This window comes from Euprymna scolopes, chromosome 17, assembly GCF_053919585.1.
Source record: "Euprymna scolopes isolate OS-2025 chromosome 17, ASM5391958v1, whole genome shotgun sequence".
Lineage (NCBI taxonomy): Eukaryota > Metazoa > Mollusca > Cephalopoda > Sepiida > Sepiolidae > Euprymna > Euprymna scolopes.
This window is the reverse complement of record NC_136498.1, coordinates 121,156,804-121,178,381: the sequence shown is the minus strand read 5'-3', so window position 1 is coordinate 121,178,381 and position 21,578 is coordinate 121,156,804. Positions and strand designations below refer to the sequence as shown.

The 21,578-nt window shown below is 32.6% G+C and overlaps 1 protein-coding gene across 1 annotated transcript in view; it reads right to left on the bottom strand.

The window, feature by feature from the left end:
• LOC145296947 (DNA polymerase alpha catalytic subunit-like) overlaps positions 1-21,578 on the bottom strand; it is a 238,723-nt gene that overhangs the window by 116,971 nt on the left and 100,174 nt on the right. The window contains exons 25-26 of the mRNA XM_080143167.1: positions 21,275-21,384; positions 17,292-17,447 (exon numbers count right to left, since the gene is read on the bottom strand). Coding sequence (XP_079999293.1) covers positions 17,292-17,447; positions 21,275-21,384 — 266 coding nt within the window. The remainder of the gene's footprint in view (positions 1-17,291; positions 17,448-21,274; positions 21,385-21,578) is intronic.

Below are 21,578 nucleotides of genomic sequence, written 5' to 3'. Positions count from 1 at the left end.
TTAAAAAATGTTATGGTAGGTAAGTAGGAACGATCAAACCCGGAGTCATGAGTAAAAGTAGGAAAATAAAGTGTGAAAAAAAAAAAAAATAAATAAAAATAAAATATTGCAACGTTAACAGTTCGGCAACCAAGAAAAGTCCATTCCGGTTGTTTAGGAAAAAAAAAAAAAAAAAACGACTACGGTAGGTCGGCGCGAACGTGAAAATATAATGTGAATTGTCAAGCACGCTAACCACTACGCCACAGAGCACTGCAGCTTAGTTTAGTGATTTTAAATTACTTCACATGAAAGAACTACAAAGCCAAACCGGTGTTCTCTTCTCAACTGTTCCTTGTGAACGATCCCCAAACGGTGTTAAGTGGTGGCAGGCGGAGGAGGAATTTATTAGAGAGAAAATATTTTACCACTTCCATTGATCTTAACCGATTTTGGCCGTGACTTCTCAGCAGAAAAAGTATAGAAATCTAAGATTATCGAGAATTTGAGAAATAATAAGCCTATAACACACCTTAGATATTGTTCTGCCGTTTGTGCATATTATATTTGCATGAAATATCTTGATTTTTAATCCTATTAATGTCAAAATCAGACGGGAAAAAATGAGTTCATTTTATTTATATAGATAGATATAATATATTTTACTGTGACTTTTGGTTATTCCCTAAGCTCAAGGAAAACAGAGGTTGTTCTGAGACAATTGAAGAGATGAAAGAGGCTGTGATGAGGGATATTGCCATGCTCACAGCAGAGGACGTCCACGGAGCCTTCAAAAAGTTGTTGGAACGGTACAACAAGTGCATTGCAGCCGGAGGAGATAACTTCGAAGATTACTAGAGTTTCATGTGTGTACTATTGATAAAAATGCTAATGTGAAAAAAAAAGTCTGGAAACTTATTTAAGGCACCTTGTATCTCACTGAAACCCTTTTCACTGACAGCAACAATGCAATTTTACCCAGAATTAAAATAAAAAAAAACACTTTTTTTTTTAAATCAATTTTTTTTTTTTTGAATGCTGTTTCGAGTAACAATTAAAGAGAACAGTTTTCTTTGTTTCAATCTGACAGGCCAGCTGCTTTTGTCGAAAGATAATCAAAACTTAAATCAGAATTATTTCGCAAGACCACTCCTCCCTCCCTCCTCTCCCAACACGCAAATGCAAATCTCGCCCGAAATACAATATCCAATTTTAAAACAAGCTGTTTTATTGGATACGATTTAAATAGAAAGTCGCTTATTGCTATCGACTCCAACAATTTGGCTTCATTTATTGAATTTCCTTTCCTTTAAAAAACAAAAATGTTTTTTTTTTTTGTTTGTTTCTCTTTTTCGCTGTAGATATATATTAGCTTACGAAAATAGGTTTGTTTGTTCTGCAAGATTTTTTGTTTAGTTTCATCTTTAGCATTTTTATCTATTTAATGTTCAATATTGCTAATCAGTTTGCAGTTTCCCAGCGGCTGCAGCAGAAAAGAGAAAAAAAAAAAAAAAAAACATGCAGCAATAATAATAATAACAACAATAATAACAGCGTTATCAATAATAATAATGATAATAATAATAATAATAATAACTTCTGGAAAATGAAATAATAATAAATTATTCCTTTTTATCAATGTTTATCCAGATTTATTTCTACCTCGGAGATATTTTGACAGAAGCATCTTGTATTTTACGTAGCGAATACAGAATCTTATGCTTGTGAATTTCTTAGATGAGGATTTATTATTCGTATTCGTCTAATTCTTCGGACTACTGTTCTCATCTTGATTGTTATTTGCGTAACATTTCGAGTGATGTAACCTTTGAACTTCTTCAGGTGTATATTGTCCAAATTGGAAATCTTTTCTGTCCAAATTTTTTTTTTTTTCTTTTTTTTTTTTTTACATGGGGGTCACCACTTATCAATGCCCGAAGGCCACTCAGGGATAAGGGTTATTGCGTGTACAGTAATCAATGAGATAGTATTGTAGTAATCATTAGTATTGGGGGTTTTGATAGAGTGTCTTACTTAAGGGGGCGGTTTGTCAGGAATTTGTTTATGTTGGACTTGAAGACGTCCAAATTGTAGTCAGGTGGGAAACAGGCAAGCAGAAGAGAGTTCCACTGGCGTGCAGTTCTGAGAAAGAAGCTTTGCTCATGGAATCTACGTTTGGATTTAGGCACAGATAAAGAGTGGAAAAAATTACTGACAGTAGTTTCAGCCAGACGGGTGTTTCTTGTGAAAGATTGGCGAGGGGGGACGAGGGATTGGAGCTCAGACAAGCACCTGCCATGGAAATAACAATAAAACAAAGACAGGCTCCTAACGTCTCTTCTGTGGGAGGAAGAGGCCAGGGAAGAGAAAAGGGCATCCCCCCCACTAAACCACGAAGTCTATTTTGTACTCTGTCAAGGCAGGATCGGCTGTTTTTAGCAGCTCCTGCCCAAATGTGGCAGCAGTACTCCATCCTTGGACGTACTTGGCTTTTATATAGATAGAGAATTGCATCAGTACTGAGATATCTTCTGGAGCGGTAGAAGGATCCCACCATTTTCCCAGCGTCCCTGGCAACAGATTTTATGTACATGTTCCATTTCAGATCAGGAGTAAAGGTCAAACCCAGAAGCTTGTCAAAACATGGAGCCTCCCCTAGACGAGAGCCATCCATTTCAATTAATGGGGATCAGAGCGTTGATGATGTAAAGATAGAAGCTTGGTTTTGGATGCATTAAAAGTGACCAGGCACTTCTTCCCCCATGTAACCACGCGCTCAAGATCAGAGGAGAGAGAATTAGAGAGAACTTTGTCATTTACGGCCTTTGATGTGTTGCCATAGATGGTCGTGTCATCAGCATAAATGTCAACGAATGATTTAAGTATGTGTTTTGGGAGATCATTGATGTAGATCAGGAAGAGAGTTGGGCCCAGGATGGACCCCTGGGGGACTCAAGCATTAATACTGTGGGCCTCTGATTTCTGCCCATCTACCACTACTCTTATGAACCTATCTGAGAGAAATGATTTACTGATTGAGAAAACATTTCCAGTAATACCGTAGCTGGAAATCTTGTGAAGTAGGCCCTTATGCCATACCTTATTGAAGGCGTTCGATATGTCAAGAGCAATTGCCCTGGAAAGGAAACCTTTGTCAAGAGATTCACTAAAAATCGGGAATCTTTTCTGTCCAAATTGGTAATTTTTTCTGTCCAAATCGGCAATCTTTACGTCAAACTCGCAAACTCTAGCGTCAAACTCGCAAACTCTTGCGTCAAACTCAGGAATTCTTGCGTCAAACTCAGGAATTCTTGCGTCAAACTTGGAAATTTCCATTCAAAATTCTGTGCAGATTCCCGAGTCTGACAGAAAGATTCCCCAAGTTCAGTGAGATACACCTGAAGGTCAGAAGTTTCATCAAACGAAATGTTAAAATAAGATTCAAGATAAGAACAGCCGTCCAAACAATCAAATACAGAATGTTTGCTTGCGTGTATGCTTATGTAGGTATGTGTGTATGTGTACATAAGTATTGTCATTATCACATTCGATTTAACATCCATTTTTGTGCTTGACGACTTTTAAAAATTGACTCCTAAAGTAAGCTATCTCTGACCAGGTCTTTATTCCTCCTTCTTTCTCTTAAGTTTACCCCTACCGTTTCCTCCTACCAACCGACCCTGCTACCTCAACTGTTCTAAATCTACTAACTCAAATAATAGTTGGCTTACCATCCATTCTTTCAATGTGGCAAAACAACAAAGTCTCCTGCTCTGTACACATCTCCCTATGCTGTGCAAATGTAAACTGATCCTGCTACCACAATCATCCTACACAAACTCTCATCCATTCCTTCAACATGATCATATCTTCAGAGACTTCTATTCTACAAGCAATCCCCCTATATACTGTCCAGTTCAGACTTTCTTATGAGCTCATCAGATCAATGATTGTATGTATACGTATTGTTAGGGTTTCTATGTAGAAGATTCACTCTTAAACTAATTAACAGATTATTATGAAATTTTCAAACGCAGCTCCTAGGCATAATGGGCATGAATGTAGGTTATATTTAGTTTAATTTAGAGTGCTAAATAAAGAGTAGAAACTGTTATTGAAAATTGATACACATATTATTTGGATTCATCAGACTACTGTTCTCGTCTTGAGTGTGATTTCCACAACGTTTCGGTCGATATAACCTCCAACCTTCTTCAGGTACCTTGCCAGGCTTGTATATATGGGATGAATTAAAAATTATAGACAGAGAAGAAAGGTGAAGAGTAAGATGACTGAAAGACACAGCACATATGCTGAGGGAATAACCATTTATTAAGTAGACCTAGTATAGAATTTAACATAATATGGGAATTTAAGTATTTAATTTAAGTAGACCTAGTATAGACTTTAACATAATATGGGAATTTAAGTATTTAATTTAAGTAGACCGAGTATAGAATTTAAGTATTTAATTTAATAATAGTTTTATTTCAGTATTTAATTTAAGTAGACCTAGTATAGAATTTAAGTATTTAATTTAATAATAATTGTATTTAAATATTTAATTTAAGTAGACCTAGTATAGAATTTAAGTATTTAATTTAATAATAATTTTATTTAAATATTTAATTTAAGTAGACCTAGTATAGAATTTAAGTATTTCATTTAATAATAATTTTATTTAAGTATTTAATTTAATAATAATTTTATTTAAGTATTTAATTTAAGTAGACCTAGTATAGAATTTAAGTATTTAATTTAATAATAATTTTATTTAAGTATTTAATTTAATAATAATTTTATTTAAGTATTTAATTTAATTTAATTTAATCATAGCTACATGTGCATGTTTCTTATCTGGTGGCATGTGCTGTGTGGACTGCAAGGACCCGTTCCGCAAGGATTAGAGTACTTGAAAAAATCAATTGTAAAAAGTGATGTTCTCCTGAAGGTTCAATCCTCTGTGTGGGCGAAAAATACAATTGTGTCTTACTTAGAACCTTTATCAAGTCACGGCTGACAGAACAAGAGCATGCTACCTTCGTGAAGTAAGTAAAGGGTTCCATTTGAAATTCCATCTAATTCCTGAGTTCAACAAAAACATTCCCGAGTTCGACAAGATACACCTGAAGAAGGTCGGCGGTTACATCAACCGAACCGTGGAAATCACACTCAAGATGAGAACAGTAGTCTGATGAATCTAAATAATACGAAAATTTGAAATGCGATAGACTGTATTTTATATATTTGATGCACACAAAGGGTGCTTCAAAAGTGACTGTCTATTTTAAAATAATTAGAATTACAAAAATAAAAATGAAAAATATATTCATTTCCTTCAAAATTAAATCTACGTATAAAGTTTCAAAATTGCACTTTACAAAAGGACAGAAAATATATTTCAATGTTTTCAATCAGTTTTTGTTATTTCAATTACTTTTCAAAATAGCTAGTTACTTTTGAATAAGCTTGCATGTGTGTTCATATATACATGGTAAGTTATACAAATATGCTTATGGTAATTAAGCTGCAAACGCTTCCATGTTTCATCCTATAAGAAATCCGCAAGCCAAAAATACAAAAGGAAAAAAAAAAATAAAAACAAAGGGCAGGTAATCCTTCACCACTTAGGTTGAGAAAAAAATTAAAAAATCAAACGTTTCTAAACTGCTTATATCACTAGCAAAATAACATGAACAAATCATTCATATATATATATATATAATATAAAGCTGAATGTCTGTGTGTGTGTGTGTGTGTGTGTGTGTGTGTGTGTGTGGTCACGAATAGGCTCCTATATGGTTGACTATTTTAAAAAAACGATTACATATAATGATAGATGTATCGAGACATAGGAATGGATATGTTTGATCTGGCAGAACAGTGGTTCATTAAAATTGTGGGGTCTGTGTTCGCGCCTAGTCCACAAAGTATGGAAATAAAAAATTTAAAAATTAAAAAAAAAAAACGTTCACAAGTGTTTTTGATATAGATGTACATAAGAATACTTTGATAAGTATGTTTTAACTTAAATAGGGATGGTATAATAAAATTGTGGGGTCTGTGTTCGCGCACGGCCTCCATAGAATGGAAATAGGCAAAAACTTTAATAAATACTTTTCATATCTATCTGCATAAGTATACTTTGATAATTATGTTTCAGTTTGAAGAAATTTGGTATAATAAAATTATGGGGTGTTCGTTCGCGCCTGACCTCCATACAATTATAAAAGAGAATTCAAGTATATAAGGATGGGAAAAAAAAAAGAAAACCTTAACTAAAATTTGTAAAATAGAAAAAAGTAATCATCAGCTACCTACCATGTAGCTGTTTCAGAGATATATATATATATATATATATATATATATATATATATATATACTAGCATAGGTGCCCGGCGTTGCCCGGGTATTTGGAGGTGTGTATTGAGCAAAAAAAAAAAAAGCGGTCAATTTTTTTTTTTAACTTTGACCCCTATTATGACCCCTTAAAATTTATTGTTTTAGGCTCAACTCAAGTTATTAAATTAGATCCATGTCCAACAAACCTATATCTAAAATTTTAAGTGTGTAGACACAAAATTGTCGGATGAGTTTGGTAGAGTTCTCAAAGGTCAAATCGTTGAACTTTGACCCCTTAATCGACAAATTTCTGGCCAAAAACCGATCACATCGATTTTCCCAAATCTCAGTATCTTGTATATCAAATTTCGAGTCTGTAGACTTAAAATTGACAGAGTTATTGCGTAGGGAAATGTACACAGACACACACACACTTTCACATATATATATATATATATATATATATATATATATATATATATATATATATGGGCCACAGTCAGAATAGGATCAATGATGGTTTGAAATATGCAGGGGCACTGTTTAAATAATAAAAACGATCCTAGATTGCCATATTTAATTGAATTCAAATGTACTTTTTTTTTGTTAATTAATCTATATATCTATAAAAGTGAGAATGTGTGTGTGTGGACACTTCTCAACCTATATACTCAACAAAATTTTTCATCTTCTAACTTGAAATTTGGTATATAGTGTATTCAGACATGTGGAAAACTATCACTTATCATCCAGGGAAAAAGGGTTGCTATAGAGTCAAAATTGAAGAATTGGTACGTAGGAGTCTTTGGATTTCTATCCGTTTGCTGTTTCATGACTGCATGCACAAATCGTTTACATTACATTAAGAATAAGTAGGTTTGAAAACATATTGTAAAAATCCTGTGAAGCTGGCCTAATATCATACTTAACTCACTGTCTTTAGGTTTTAGTTTTGATCTCAGCTCTAGTATTTTTTTTTTTTTTTACTTACAAGAAGTGAACTGTTTAAAAAAAAATATAATATTTACATGATCATGTCTCCATTTTTTTCATTTCCATTTTTTTTTTTTTTTGGTGAAATTTAACGTTACGTTTAATACCGGGCAAAGCCGGGTACAACTTCCAGTCTATCAATAAATGTATGAAATTATTCAAATGAAATATTTATCCAAATACTAGTTTTTTTTCTTTCATTTCAGTTAATTTTCTGTTGATGTATTAATTTGAGGAACGTACAGGTGTGATATAAATTTAACACAAACGAAAGGGAACCGCAATCAGAATATGATCATCTGTTTGAAAATATGTTTGGGCACTGTTTATAATGATACAAACGAACCTAGAATGAAAAGCCTGAGGATTCCCTTAATTAACACTAACTTAATTAAGACTAACTTGCTATATTTATATTTTATATACTAATATATATAATATAATTATCCACTGACACATGTTTTGTCGTCTATGACTCATCAGAGTGGCTGGATCTGGCAAGATTCAAAATCGGGACTCAATAATAAAAAGCCTAAGCCTCTTCCACTGAGCTATCTCGCACGACTACTATTGTATCGCGTTTTTACGTAGATGTTTATTTGTTTTTGTTAGCAACACTTTTTTGAATGAAAAAACGCGATACATTAATAGTCGTGCGAGATAGCTCAGTGGAAGAGGCTTAGGCTCTTATCATTGAGTCCCAATTTCGAATCTCGCCAGATTCAGCCACTCTGAGGAGTCGTACACGACAAAACATGTGTCAATGGATAATTATATTTTAAAAATAATACATATGCTGCTCTCCATTTGGGGGTACCAAATTGGTCAAAGGGAAAATTATTCCCAACTTGCATTTAAGTAAAAATGCACTTGCATATAAATAATTGAATTCATTCAAAAAAGTATCGCTAACAAAAACAAATAAACTATACATATACACATATATATATATATATATATATATATATATATGTGTATATATATATATATATATATGTGTGTATATATACATACAGCCTTTGAGACTTGAAAAATAAATCACTCGACCGCCGGTCGAGTGCAAGGGAAAATTTACTCGCCCCAAAATATTTTTACTCGTCCGACTTTATGTCTTTGTTTGAGTCAATAACAGTAAATAATTTTAGAACAATTCAAGAAATTACCGTGTGTATAATCTAACAAGAAAATATTTGTTTAACTCTTGTAAATCAACTATTTTGTTACTACAAACATTTCAGTAAATATTCAACAAAACGTTAAAATATAACACCAGTTTCTTTATATAGCATTATTCATATTATTGTTCCATAGAAATAAGAATCATCTTTTTGGATGCTTGATGGAACGATGCGTTTTTTCCTCTTTCAAATGTTCGTCTTTACTTTTGTAAGCATGAAGTGTACATAGTTGTAGCGTCGAAGAATTTTTGTTCCAAATAAATTTCAAAATCAGAGCTAAATGAAGGTGACATTTTGACTACATGCCGAATGTGTAAATCTGACCTCTTGTTGACCTTTAGCGTGACCACTCTTTTTTCAATATGATATTCCAATGGTCTCACAGCTAGAGATGAAAGAATTCACAAATGAGACATGGGTTATTCTAAGTCACCGCATATTTGAGGGTCGTAAAATTATTTAATGTATTCAATACTGAATTAATAATTTATTTTTATCATTTGTGGTAGATTTTTTTTCTTACTTCCACACTATTATTTAAATTAAAATATTGGCGGAGGTTGACAATCCTGCCACTTTTCAAAAATCGCTAAAAAACATGGCAGACGAACCATTTTTTCACCTAACAATTTAATGAAAAATATTTTTTTTTTTTAAGTTCGTATTTCTCGCGTTGGCAAAATCGCACTAGTACCAAATGTCTTTTTAGTTAAGAATAAAAGTATGGTGACAATTTCATGAAATATATATATATATATATATTTTTTTTTTTTTAATTCGAAACCAGTAGGCCTCTATAGCGTTTGTACAGACATCTGTGGCGGGGTCTACAAAATGTTCCAAATGGTTAACTGTGCCATATGAACTTTAAAAAAATAATTAAAAAAAAATTAAATAAATAATATTTTCATTAAATTGTTAGGTGAAAGAATGGTTCGTTGTTCATTCACGTATGTAAAGTTAAAACAAATACACATATGCCCCCTAACTTCCGGTCACGTGTCAGAGGGAGCGTTAATTACTTCCAGTGTCATGCGTGTAGGTCGTCCGCCATGTTTTTTAGCGATTTTTGAAAAGTAGCAGGATTGTCAACCTCCGCCAAAATATTTTTTCATCAATTTTTCTTTTCTATTTTCTTATTAATGTTTTTTGTTGTTGTAATTGTCACAACAATTCACCTGTTTTTCTAATAAATCTTTTATTGGGTATCTTCACTGAATTTTGCTTACAGATTTATAAAATAATTAAATTTTCAAAAAAAAAAAAAAAAAAAAAAAAAGGAAATCAATCTCCTTGCCAAACTTTCAACTGATTTTTATACTTGAAACAATACAAGAGAGACGTTATTTCATATGTATCCTTTGTTTTATAAATAACTGCTTTTATGCAAATAATGTTTCTTTGAATTACAGCTGGAATTAAGTTTTTCATTTAAAGAAGGGCATGATCAGAATAAAGTTGAGAAACACTGCCCTTAATCCCTGGTATGGATCCCCCTCACCAAACTTTCATGAAAAACACTCGTCTAGCCAAAACCACTATCAATAATTTCCAACACTCTTTATCTGTGCCTAAACCTAAATGTAGATTCCATGAACAAAGCTTCTTTCTTAGAACTGCACGCCTGTGGAACTCTTTTCCGATTGCTTGCTTTCCAGCTGACTACAATCTGATTGTCTTCAAGTCCAATGTAAACAAGTTCTTGATGAACCGTCCCCCTAAGTAATCCAATTTACAAAATTCCCACTACTTATGTTTACTACGCTATAATCACATTGACTAATGTATACCCATTAACCCTTATCCTCGAGTGGCCTCCGAGCCTTGATAAGTGGTGATTCCTGTGTGTACAATAAAAAAAAAAAAAAATTATTGTCATCGTTATAATAGCAGAGTTATAAAATTTTTTTTTTTTTTTTTTCCAATTTTAACTCTGGTTCATCTCAAACAAGTGATATTCCCACTTGTAACATAAGGGCTACTATTTGGGATTGTGTTTAACAGGAGACTGTAGGGAATTGAGAAGTAAAATATCTGTTCACATTACATTTAAACTTATGCAGGTTAGTACAGTCAAGAAAGCAGGAAACAAGGAGGAAATTCTAAAGTCTACTGTTACGTTGCAGTGTTATATATATTATTTTGTAAGAGAGTGTATATAACTTGCATGTGTATATATAATGTATTTTGAGTATATACTTTGTGTTGTCTAGTGTTCATAAATTCTTGTGGATGTTTGTATGGCATGGGTTACAAGACATTTACAATACGGATAACACGAAGTGGACGGAACAGTTTTGAGTGGTTATGCATCTTGCTAATAAAGAAAATGGGTTTGTATTACTGTACACATAGATTCGAAAAAGTTGTCAAAAAACAAATATATAACAAATAAATGTTATCAAAGGCAAGATAAGTTACTTTTCTACCAAACTGAATATATTTTTCGTGTTTTTATTCAATGTAACATATTTATTCAGCTCGAAAACCATACAGTGTTTACCGATGTATTGGAACATTCAAGATGGCGTCTTATTCTCTCTTTAACACGGTAAGTGTGGGAAAAGATGTTATAAATAAAAAACCGGATAAAATACTGTTAAAAACTCGCTCAATATATGTTACCGTGACATAGGTTGACATATATTCGGCAGGTTTTTAATAGTATTTTGTATAGTTTTTTTATTTATAACACCTTTTTCCATACTTACCGTGTTAAAGAGGGTGTGAGACGCCATCTTGAATTTTCGAATACATCGGTAAACATTGTATGTTTTTCGAGCTGAATAAATATTTTACATTGAATAAAAACACAAAAAATATATCCAGTTTGGCAGAAAAGTAACTTATCTTGCCTTTGATAACATTTATTTGTTATATATTTGTTTTTTGACAACTTTTTCGAATCTATGTGTACAGTAATACAAACCCAAGAAAACATACCTTTGTTCATCTGGGGATGTTAGTTAATGAATCTGCCAAAAGCTGAAATGAACATTCCTGGCAAAAAAAAACGACCAGGAATCTTCAGTTATATTTTAGAACAACTTTTCTTTCACTTTAGACTCTGCTTCACCCCCATACACGGCCATTACAGGCTCCCCAACTTTCTCCGTCCATCTAGCCCGCTCTCTACTCTGTCTAACTCGTATTTATTTGCTTCCCAACGAAAAACAAAATGTGATACAAGGGCACTCTGGAATAATGCAAAAATAAAATTGCCTTAGTATAGAAGGGTTTGCCCCCTCCATTGACTAAGGACAAATTAACTTGAGTGTAGTATCAGAACAGATACTACACTCTGATCCTAGCCCATGCCCAGTAAGTATAACTTTGCTTGTATATATGTAACTATTTCTTTGTGCTCACGTTACTCCTGGGAAGCATGGCCCTGTCGGTGGGGCATTAGAATACGCCAACTGCCCCCCTGCAGAGGATAAAAAAAGTCCCTTAATGGGGGTCCTGGATATGACTATATCCAGTGGTGAGGCCCCAGCTTGTGGGCTTTGGGGAGTGTGGAGCCACCCTTTAATTACCATTGCTCCCAGGTCCACTCTGACCCGGAGTGGTAGTACCTGTTAGGGTCCCAACTATGGGTTAAATAGAAACCGACGTGAAAATAACAAATATATTCTATTAAAAAAATGTTTCTTCAGAATCTTTGGATTCGGCTTTAACCTTTTTTGTACCAATGTTCATTAAATGGAACATAGTTTTCAACATAGAAATTGAAATTTTGCTTTAAATTCAATTTTTATAAGTTATTTCTATTAAAGTAGCTTCATTTTACTCCAGATTTATGAAAACTTTTATAAATTATTCTTATAGTTAAAATAAATGGAATTTAAAATAGAGCTATAATCACTGTTTTTCTGGATGAGAATTGGAAGGCCTGAAATAACCATAAAGCAACCTGAGAGAAGTTTTTGATCAAGAGGATATCCTTCAGCAGCAATCAAGGTTTGTATGTATGCTGTTAAAAATATAATACACCTAAGAAAAAATTTGATATGAGAAAAATAAAAAAAATGTTCCATTTATAAAACATTGGGAGGTTACTGCTCCAAAGGTAGCAACATAGATCTTGTATTGTATTACCTAATACTGTACGTTTTATAAGGTATGCACTAAATATTTTAAAAATTATAAATATAAATTTTATATTTCTGACAATATTCATCCTTTTTTTCATAGATGGATCCTCATAAATCACACTGTGTTTGCTAAAGGCAGGACCACAACGTGGAAGAATATCTATGTCGGCTGGAACATTGCCCGCCAATGTAAGATTTGATGGAATGGATCATACATTAGGGTCCACAACACAAGGGAGATGCAAAGTGTGCAGCAAAAATACTAAAAATATGTGCAGAAAGTGTAATATTCAGTTACATGCGGAGAGGGGAAAATTGTGTTTTGAAAAATATAAGAAACAATGAAAACATATAAAATAAACACTTCTTTTCTTATATTTTAGATCTAGTATATTATACATGGAATTTTATTTTATAGCTTTATAAGAGATCACTTATTTTACAAAGGAATAAATTGTCAGAATTTCAATGTCGTTGACCTGTAGCCTCCCAATGTTCCTTAAATGGAACACACAATAAAATAAAAAATTGATATCGTATAAAGTTCAAATTTTATATATAAAGTCATTAAGCTATGGTGAACTCATATTTTAAAAATGAACGAAATCGTAAAGCAAATGCTATGGTCGGTCCAAAAAAGGTTAAATAACCCGAAAAGGGTTGATATGCCGTAAAACAAAAACAACCAACCAACCAACTCCTGGGAAGCAGTCCGAGGGAAGAAGCTATTACAAGGCTCTACAGATGAATTTATCTTTAGTTGACCATTGACAACTAAATATTTTTGTTTATTAGTGAAATAGAAAAGTTACTAGCAAAACCCATGTGATTTTTGGAATATGACATCTCCATTCCTTGACGAGTATACACCTCATGAAGATTTTTCTGTGTTTTTTTTTTTTTTAAATAAGTTTAATTCTAAATAGGCACCAAAGTTTATGTTGAGATTTGGACATTCAAATTTCTTCAGATGTTTTTTTAAACAACTTTTGTTTAAAAAAAAAAAAAAGATTATATTGTTCTATTAAACTTTTATGGTTTCAATAATTCGACTTTGCTCGTTTTATTAAAAAAAAAAAAAAAAAAGGTTGAAAGATTTTTCACTAAGCTTTGGAAAAAAAAAAAAAAAAAAAAAAAAAAAATCACCAAAATATAAATGTTTTATTATTTCTAGTCACCATTTTGAAAAATCTCTCGCAAATGTGACTGTTTCACTCACAATGTAAACCTCTGTTTTAGAATACAAGGCTTTCCAGCATCTAGAGATCACAACAGTGAAGGGGTATAATTTTGCTGCTTGTTGGCTTAGTTTGAGGGGGAGGGGGTAATGTATATTTCTATTTTTCCGGCTCTTCACATATCCTGAGTTACATCAGTTTTTGAATGCAACACTCCCCTCCAGTGTCGGACTGAAGATCTCCGAAAAAACATTTTACTTAATTTGATCGAGTAGTTTTTTTTTTTTTTTACAGCAGAAAAATACATTTTTATGACAGCACATTGAAGGTAGCCATCTTTGAATTTTTTTAACACACTATGAGGAGATAACTCGGTTTAAAGGGCTGACACTCCTTCCCCATCTTTAATACTAGCTTTTCTTCCTAAAAATCGAACCGTTTGTTCGGTGTCATAACAAATTATTTTTTTGCTATAAAAAAAAAAAAGTACTTGACAAAATTTTTGAAGTGAAATTTTTTTTTTTTGGAGAACTTCATTCCATAACGGATGCGTACAATATAACCTTTTTTTCAATATTTTCATTTTTTAATGTCTTGATTAAACTGTACGAGTATCACAATTACAGTTAGTAAAGTAAAGATAGTTTTAGTATCGTTCGTTTTGTTCTAAAACATTTCTTTGCTTATGTATGAACAGTGCTTAACCAGTTCAGTTCTGCTGGAGATGTGGCTGTGCTGCGTGATCAATATTGTTGCTACTGTTTTTTTTGTTTTTTTTTTTAATTACATTTTTACCCCAAAAAAAGACTACTTTGATGTAGGGGTCTACTATCAGGGAGACATAAGTTTCAGGGATACTATATAGGGAGTTGAGCGGCAAGATTTCTGTTCACATTACACTTGAATTTCTGCATGTCAGTACAGTTGCGGTGGTACAAAGGCTTATAGTTCGTCAGAGCATCCACCATTAAAATACTTGTAAAGCAAAGTGATGCAAGATTTCGTCAAATGGGACAGAGGTTGAAGCTTAGATGACAGTTCAGGATCTATCAGGTTGGCAACGCTTTTGAACCCTGTCCAGAAGTGAGAGACTAGTAGAGACTTGCATTTGTGTTGAATTTTTGTGTCAATTTAATGTTTTATTTTAGTACTAGCGAGGGGTATCCGGCGTTGCCCGGGTGTTTGGGGGGGGGGGGCTGGATTAAAAAAAAAAAAAAAAAAAGTAAGTATGAGGATTGAACCCGAACCGTTGAGGCAAAGTTGTAAATTAAAGTGTGAAAAAAAAAAAAAATGTGCGATGTTAACCATTGCCCCACCGCGAGATGCTAACGGAAACACGTTTGAATTTATTTAATTACTTGGATTTAGCAGGTGCCCGTTTTAATGAGTTAATGAGGTCAAGTTTGACTGCGGGATAGTATTCATTTACTGCTGAACGCTCTCCCCCCCCCCTCCCCCAAGATATTATAGGAAAAAGACTAACCCACATGCGGCGAGCGACAAATATTGAATATTTATCTTCCCAAAATCGAGCAAATTAACTAGACAGGCGAGCTTCGTTGTTAACTGTGAGATATTACGATTTATATGTGATATAAAAAGTTTTAAAAAGTTGTGAAGCGAGCGACCTCTTCTCTGAAAAAAGCCTTTTGTTGACATACAGAAAAAGCGAACACACATACATACATACATATATTTTCGCTTTTTTATATATATAGATTATCAACTAGACAGCAGTGATGTGATTGAGTGGTCAGTATTGTTGTGTTAGCAGTAGATGTACAGTGCAGGACGACTTAGAAATGTCCTCACCTCATGCCAGCTGTCTTCTCTGATCTCTGTGTTATTTCTTATATTGACATTCTTTCAATTTGAATGCTTATTCTTTTTGGTTGGTACGACGATCACATTGCTTATGTTTTAGGTCATTTCCAGAACCCCCACTCCAGATATCCAGCATTGCATATGTTGCGTTCTGAGAAATGGGATGTCAGAATCATTGGATATTCTAATAACAAGTGGACCAAGTATTTTTAAATACAATTTATTCATAACAGAAAACTTAAATTATTTACACAACGATATTTGTGTCAGCAAAGATGCCATATTCTCATCAATCCCTCCTAGAACGCTCTAGAGAGCTATAAGAGGCGATAACTCTTACTTTCTTTATTTAGAGTTATTCCCCCTTTTATCGCAATAACGGCATTTATGCACATACATCTGATATTTTTTAGATGTCATCTCGGCACAATATTCAACACCGTAACGGAAAGAAAGAAAATTTCTACAAAACATCATTAAGAGTTTCACATTTATCCAGATTTTTTGAATTTATCCAGATTTTTATTGAAAAAAAGGTTATATTGTACGCATCCGTTATGGAATGAAGTTCTCCAAAAAAAAAAAAAAAAAAATTCATTTAATATCGTCAAGTACTTTTTTTTTTTTTTTTTTTTTATAGCAAAAAAAATAATTTTTTATGACACCGAGCAAACGGTTTGATTTTTAGGAAGAAAAGCTAGTATTAAAGATGGGGAAGGAGTGTCGGCGCTTTAAACCGAGTTATCTCCTCATAGTGTGTTCGAAAAATTCAAAGATGGCTACCTTCAATGTGCTGTCATAAAAATGTATTTTTCTGCTGTAAAAAAAAAAAAAAACTACTCGATAAAAAGTAAGTAAAATGTTTTTTCGGAGATCTTCAGTCCGACACTGGAGGAGAGTGTTGCATTCAAAAACTGATGTAACTCAGGATATGTGAAGAGCCGGAAAAATAAAGATAGACAATCCCTCCTAGAACGTTCTAGTCTTTTACAAGAGCTATAAGAGGCGATAACTCTTACTTTCTTTATTTAGAGTTATTCCCCTTTTTATCGCAATAACGGCATTTATGCATATGCATCTGATATTTTTTTAAATGTCATCCCGGCACAATATTCAACACCGTAACGGAAAGAAAGAAAATTTCTACAAAACATCATTAAGAGTTTCACATTTATCCAGATTTTTTTTTTTCTTACAAAAAGTTTTTAAAGAAAATAAAAAATTAAATATTGCAGAAAAAAGTTTTTAAAGAAAAAAATTTAATACTACAGAAAAAATAACTAACTAAAAATAAAATGTTTTGGATTCAAAAATTAAAATAAAATAAAAAATTCAAAACTTAATAAAAAATAAAATTTTCAAAAAGTAAAAATTACATAAAGAAATACAAAAAAAAAAAAAGTTATTCTTAATTTCAAAAATCAAATATATAAAAAAAAAATTAAAATTAAAAGAAAAACCAGTTCACTAAAGATTAAAGTATTCAGTTAAAAGTTTCACCTTGACCCAAGGAAAATGGAGCATTGACCAACATCACACTACAACCCTCATTTACCATTAAGGGGTTCACAACATGTACCCAGATTTTTTTTTTTTTTTTTTTTATTAATTAAAAATAAGAAATGAAATTTTTTTTTTTGGGGGGGGGGGGTTCAATCAGAAAAAAAATATACAAAGGAACCATGAAATCAAATAAAAATTACCTGCATCTTTTGCTCGTTTGAAATATTTTCTCGTTTCATCAAGGCTTTCACTTGCTTTCTACTTTCAACAAGTTTACGAATTTCTGTGGGAAGAACACCAGGTTCAAGTCCTGATTCAGGCAGTTCTACTTGAAAGTCTTCATCATTATTGTTATCCTGCAGGAGAAGAGGGAGAGAAAAATAAATCTGAATAATTATAAAACTCTGTGGATTGTCCAGGCGTCCTTGCTTGCTTTAACTTAAATAATTATAAGACTCTGTATGTATTCAAAAGAAATGTACATTCAATGAGTAACCTCATTTGCATATTGTATTAAAAAATCTATTTTCATAATCAGTTCGATAATATTGTTTGTTGCAATACAATTTTTTTAGTTGTTCTATTTAGAAATATTATTTAAAGTTGATTTTAACTTGATTTAACATTTCTGAATTTTTGAGATGAGGATTGGTTTTCGTATTATTATTCATCAGACTAATGTTCTCATCTTGAGTGGAATTTTCACAAACATTTCGGTCGATGTAACCTCCGACCTTCTTCAGGTGTATCTTGTCGAACTCAGCAACTTGGACAGAATTTTGAGCGGAACGCTTTATTTACTTCATGGGGGTAGCATGCTCTTGTTCCATCAGCCATAGCTGGATAGAGGTCTTAAGTAATTTGCAAATGTATTTTTTTAGTTGACCACAGGAGAATATCATTTTTACAACTGATTTTTCCTAGTGATCTAACTACTGCACCACAGGTCCTTGCGGAAAAGATACACTTGAAGAAGATCAGACGTTACATCGACCGAAACATTGTGAAAATCACACTCAAAATAAGAACATTAGTTCGACGAATAATACTACGGATAACTTGATTTATATTTAATTTATTTTCGATCATTAATAGCTGACACCAGTTGCGTTTCAAACCGGAAGTAATCCTATTTATTTAAGCTATGACATTTATTTTCCGTTTAAGCTATGGAAGTTACTTCGCGTTTGATTTTCATAGACCAAGATAGAAGTGTCTTATGCTTCCCTAAATACAACGTGCCACTTTTTGTAACAAGTTAGGATATTTGATGTATCTTAAATAGTATGTGACTAATCCCTTCGCCCTGCAATGCCAGGTATGTAAAGCTAGTATTAAATAAAAGTACTCACAAGAAATAACCAAAATAATGAACAACATTTCTAAATTATTTTAACCTTATTCGACTGAACGTATATTACTTTATTAGAAAATAGTATGAATAAATATTATATTCTTCAAATTTAAAATGAGTTATTACCCTTGCTAATTTCTATTTTTAGGTGACTATTTGAAAAAATTTCATCGTAGGGCATTGTCTGGGTATTTAAAAATAAATTGTACCTGAGTGCATTGTTATATTGCCAATAACAAGATAGAATTGTAACAAATAAAAATTGGCAAGTCAGGAGCAAAATTTGATTTATCAGCAAAATTATTATCTGGGTCTGACTTGGAAAATCTAATCAAATATATTGCATTACTTCGTCTTGAATATTTTTTTTTAAAAACAAAATTTTATCAATGAAAATTTTTAAAAGACGATGCAGAATTTGCAGAAAATATGGACTTTCTTGTTCATATGTCAAAAGTTATGGATGGGTTTTGTGGATATTTTATAAATATTTAATTAATTTTTATTTTTTTTTTAGCTTTGCTACATAATATAACATACTGAACAGAAACATCTTATTGTAAATAAGTTCAACAATGTTGGCCTTTCAAGTTCTTTTTGGTTTGTCACGCTAAAATTTAAAATACCATTTTCAGTTGTAGTCAGCTAACATACTTCTTAACTTCCGGTGTGGCGGCTACCAGAAGCAGTGACAAAGCAAATCAGTTCTTTACTTTTTTACCTAGATCTCCCATGCGCATGTACTCTTCTTTTTTTTTTATTACATTTTTCCGTTTTCTTTTTATTTAATAATCATTGAAAAGTTTTTCGGTTTCATTTTAATTAAGAATTACTGAAATTAGTTTTATTTTTTTGAAAGAATTATTGAAAACACTTTCTCAAAATCTTTTTAAACTATTTTGGCAATATTATGTATTGGATACATTTTTTTTTTTTATGATGTTTGAAATTTTATTTTGATTTTTCATACTTTCATAGATATTCATACAAATTCAAAGAAAAAATTTGAATTTGAATTTTAAATTACAAAAAAAAAATTTTTTTTATTTCATAAACATATTTTTATAAAATTTCAAATAAAATAAAAACTTTTTTTATTATTTTGTTATTAAAAATGCAAATAAAGACTGTGTTATTTTTATCTTTCATAATTTTGTTAATTTGTATTGTATATTTTTCAATAGTGTCTTTATATTTCAATAAATTACTTCACAACAGAAATACTGAAGAACAATAAAAATGAAGGAACTGATTTGCCTTGCCACCGTTTCTGGTAGCAGCCATGTTGGAAGTTAGGAAGTATGTTAGCTGACTATAACCACATTTTCATCAATCTGCCACACTTGAATTTTTAAAATTTTAAATAGCATTTTTTTTTATCTATGTTCTGGGGTAGTTAACACGCCTATATCCAGGATAGTATGGATTCATCTGGCACTATGTAAGCCAGACATTTCTGCCTTTGAGCACAAATATAGTCCAACTGCTCGTAGTGATCACCAGAACTCTTTCATCTTAATATTGTGACCTCCTAACAGGACCACAACAATCTATCAAGCTTTAATTTAAAATAACACTTTTTTATATTCATGCCAAACAAAGAAAACTGCCACTGAGTCCTACAAGGAGGAGTTGAGCAGTGAGATGTTTGTTCACTTTACACTTAAATTTCTGCATGTTAGTACAGTCGAGGAAAAAGGAGACAGGGAGGGAATTCCAAGGTCTAGCAGTTGAAGGCTCTTCAGCATGGAGGAACCACGACAGTGAAAGAGGAGGACGGATCTTGCTGCTTATCGGCAGTCGGGAGTTTGCATGTTGAGGGAGCACAAGTGCTAAGGGTTCATCAGAGCATATTCCATTAAAGTAAAACAAGCACATGCGGTGATGGGACAGAGGTTGGAGCTTGGTTGATAATGCAGGATCTATTAAATTTGAGACCGTTTCTAAGAGCGAGATATTAGTGGCAAATGCATCAGCCCAGATGTGGCAACAAAACTCCATGCATGGTTGACCTATGACTTTGTAAAGATACAAGATGCTTTCTGGTGCAAGTAATTTTCTAGCATGGTAGAGGGAGCCCACTTTCTTGGTCAAGCTCTAGTTTAAAAAAGCATTTTTCGTCTGTCTGCTACACTTAAATTTTAAGTAGCATTTTCATTCTATCACATTCCAGTTCGAAGCACCATTGTTCACTAAAGATGCTGATTGGTCAAATAGATGGATAATATTCTAAAGGCGTCCATGCACTTCGGTCCTGATAAAATTTTTAATTTTTCCTTTGATTTGTTAGATTTTAGTTCGAAATCAATAAATCAAAAATGGGTTTTATCACTCAATGAGGAACTCTTCCCTGGACTTCAGCCATCTATCTCTGTCCTGAGCTATGCATTGCCATGTGGGACCCATGTGTTTTATCAGGCCATCCCTCCACCTCGTTCTTAGTCTTTCCTTTGACCTCTTATATTCACAAGGTGTCCATTCTGTTGTCCTGATGAACCATCTGTTGTCATACTGTCTGGCTACGTGCTGTCTACATGTGTTTGGATGTCTTGATGGCAGTATTGATGTGAATAACTTGTTTGCTGGCGGATCCAGATGTTTGTCTTTCTGTCTCGTAGAGTGATGCTCAACATCTCCCTTTGTGCCACTGCCAAGATTTTACTTTGACAAGTTGTCAGGGTTCATGTTTCACTACTGTAGATTTATAGCATCTTATAACTTATTTATATTTTTATCGACATATGTAACCTTTGTTTTATAAGACACCCCCTCCCCCAACAAAAAATATGCAGGCGTTTTGTACAGACCAAAAAATGGTGAACAGCTCACCTTTGAAGAATACTGTCGCACAACTGTTGTGAAACAGATATTGTATTCTTGGATGATAGATGGATACAAACTGTTAAAATCCAGCAATAAAATGTATTTGTCATAAAAACCTGAAAAAAGAAAAAAAAAGAAGAAAAAAAACGAAACGCTATGTTAATAAAAGTGTGACAATTTCTTTTATGTTAGTGTTTTTCATAACTATGTGACTTATATATTATTTCTTATTTACTATTAATCGAATATTCATCGTATTAAAACAAGTAAACTAAAAAATTTGGTGCTTGTTTATAATCGGTGCTTATTT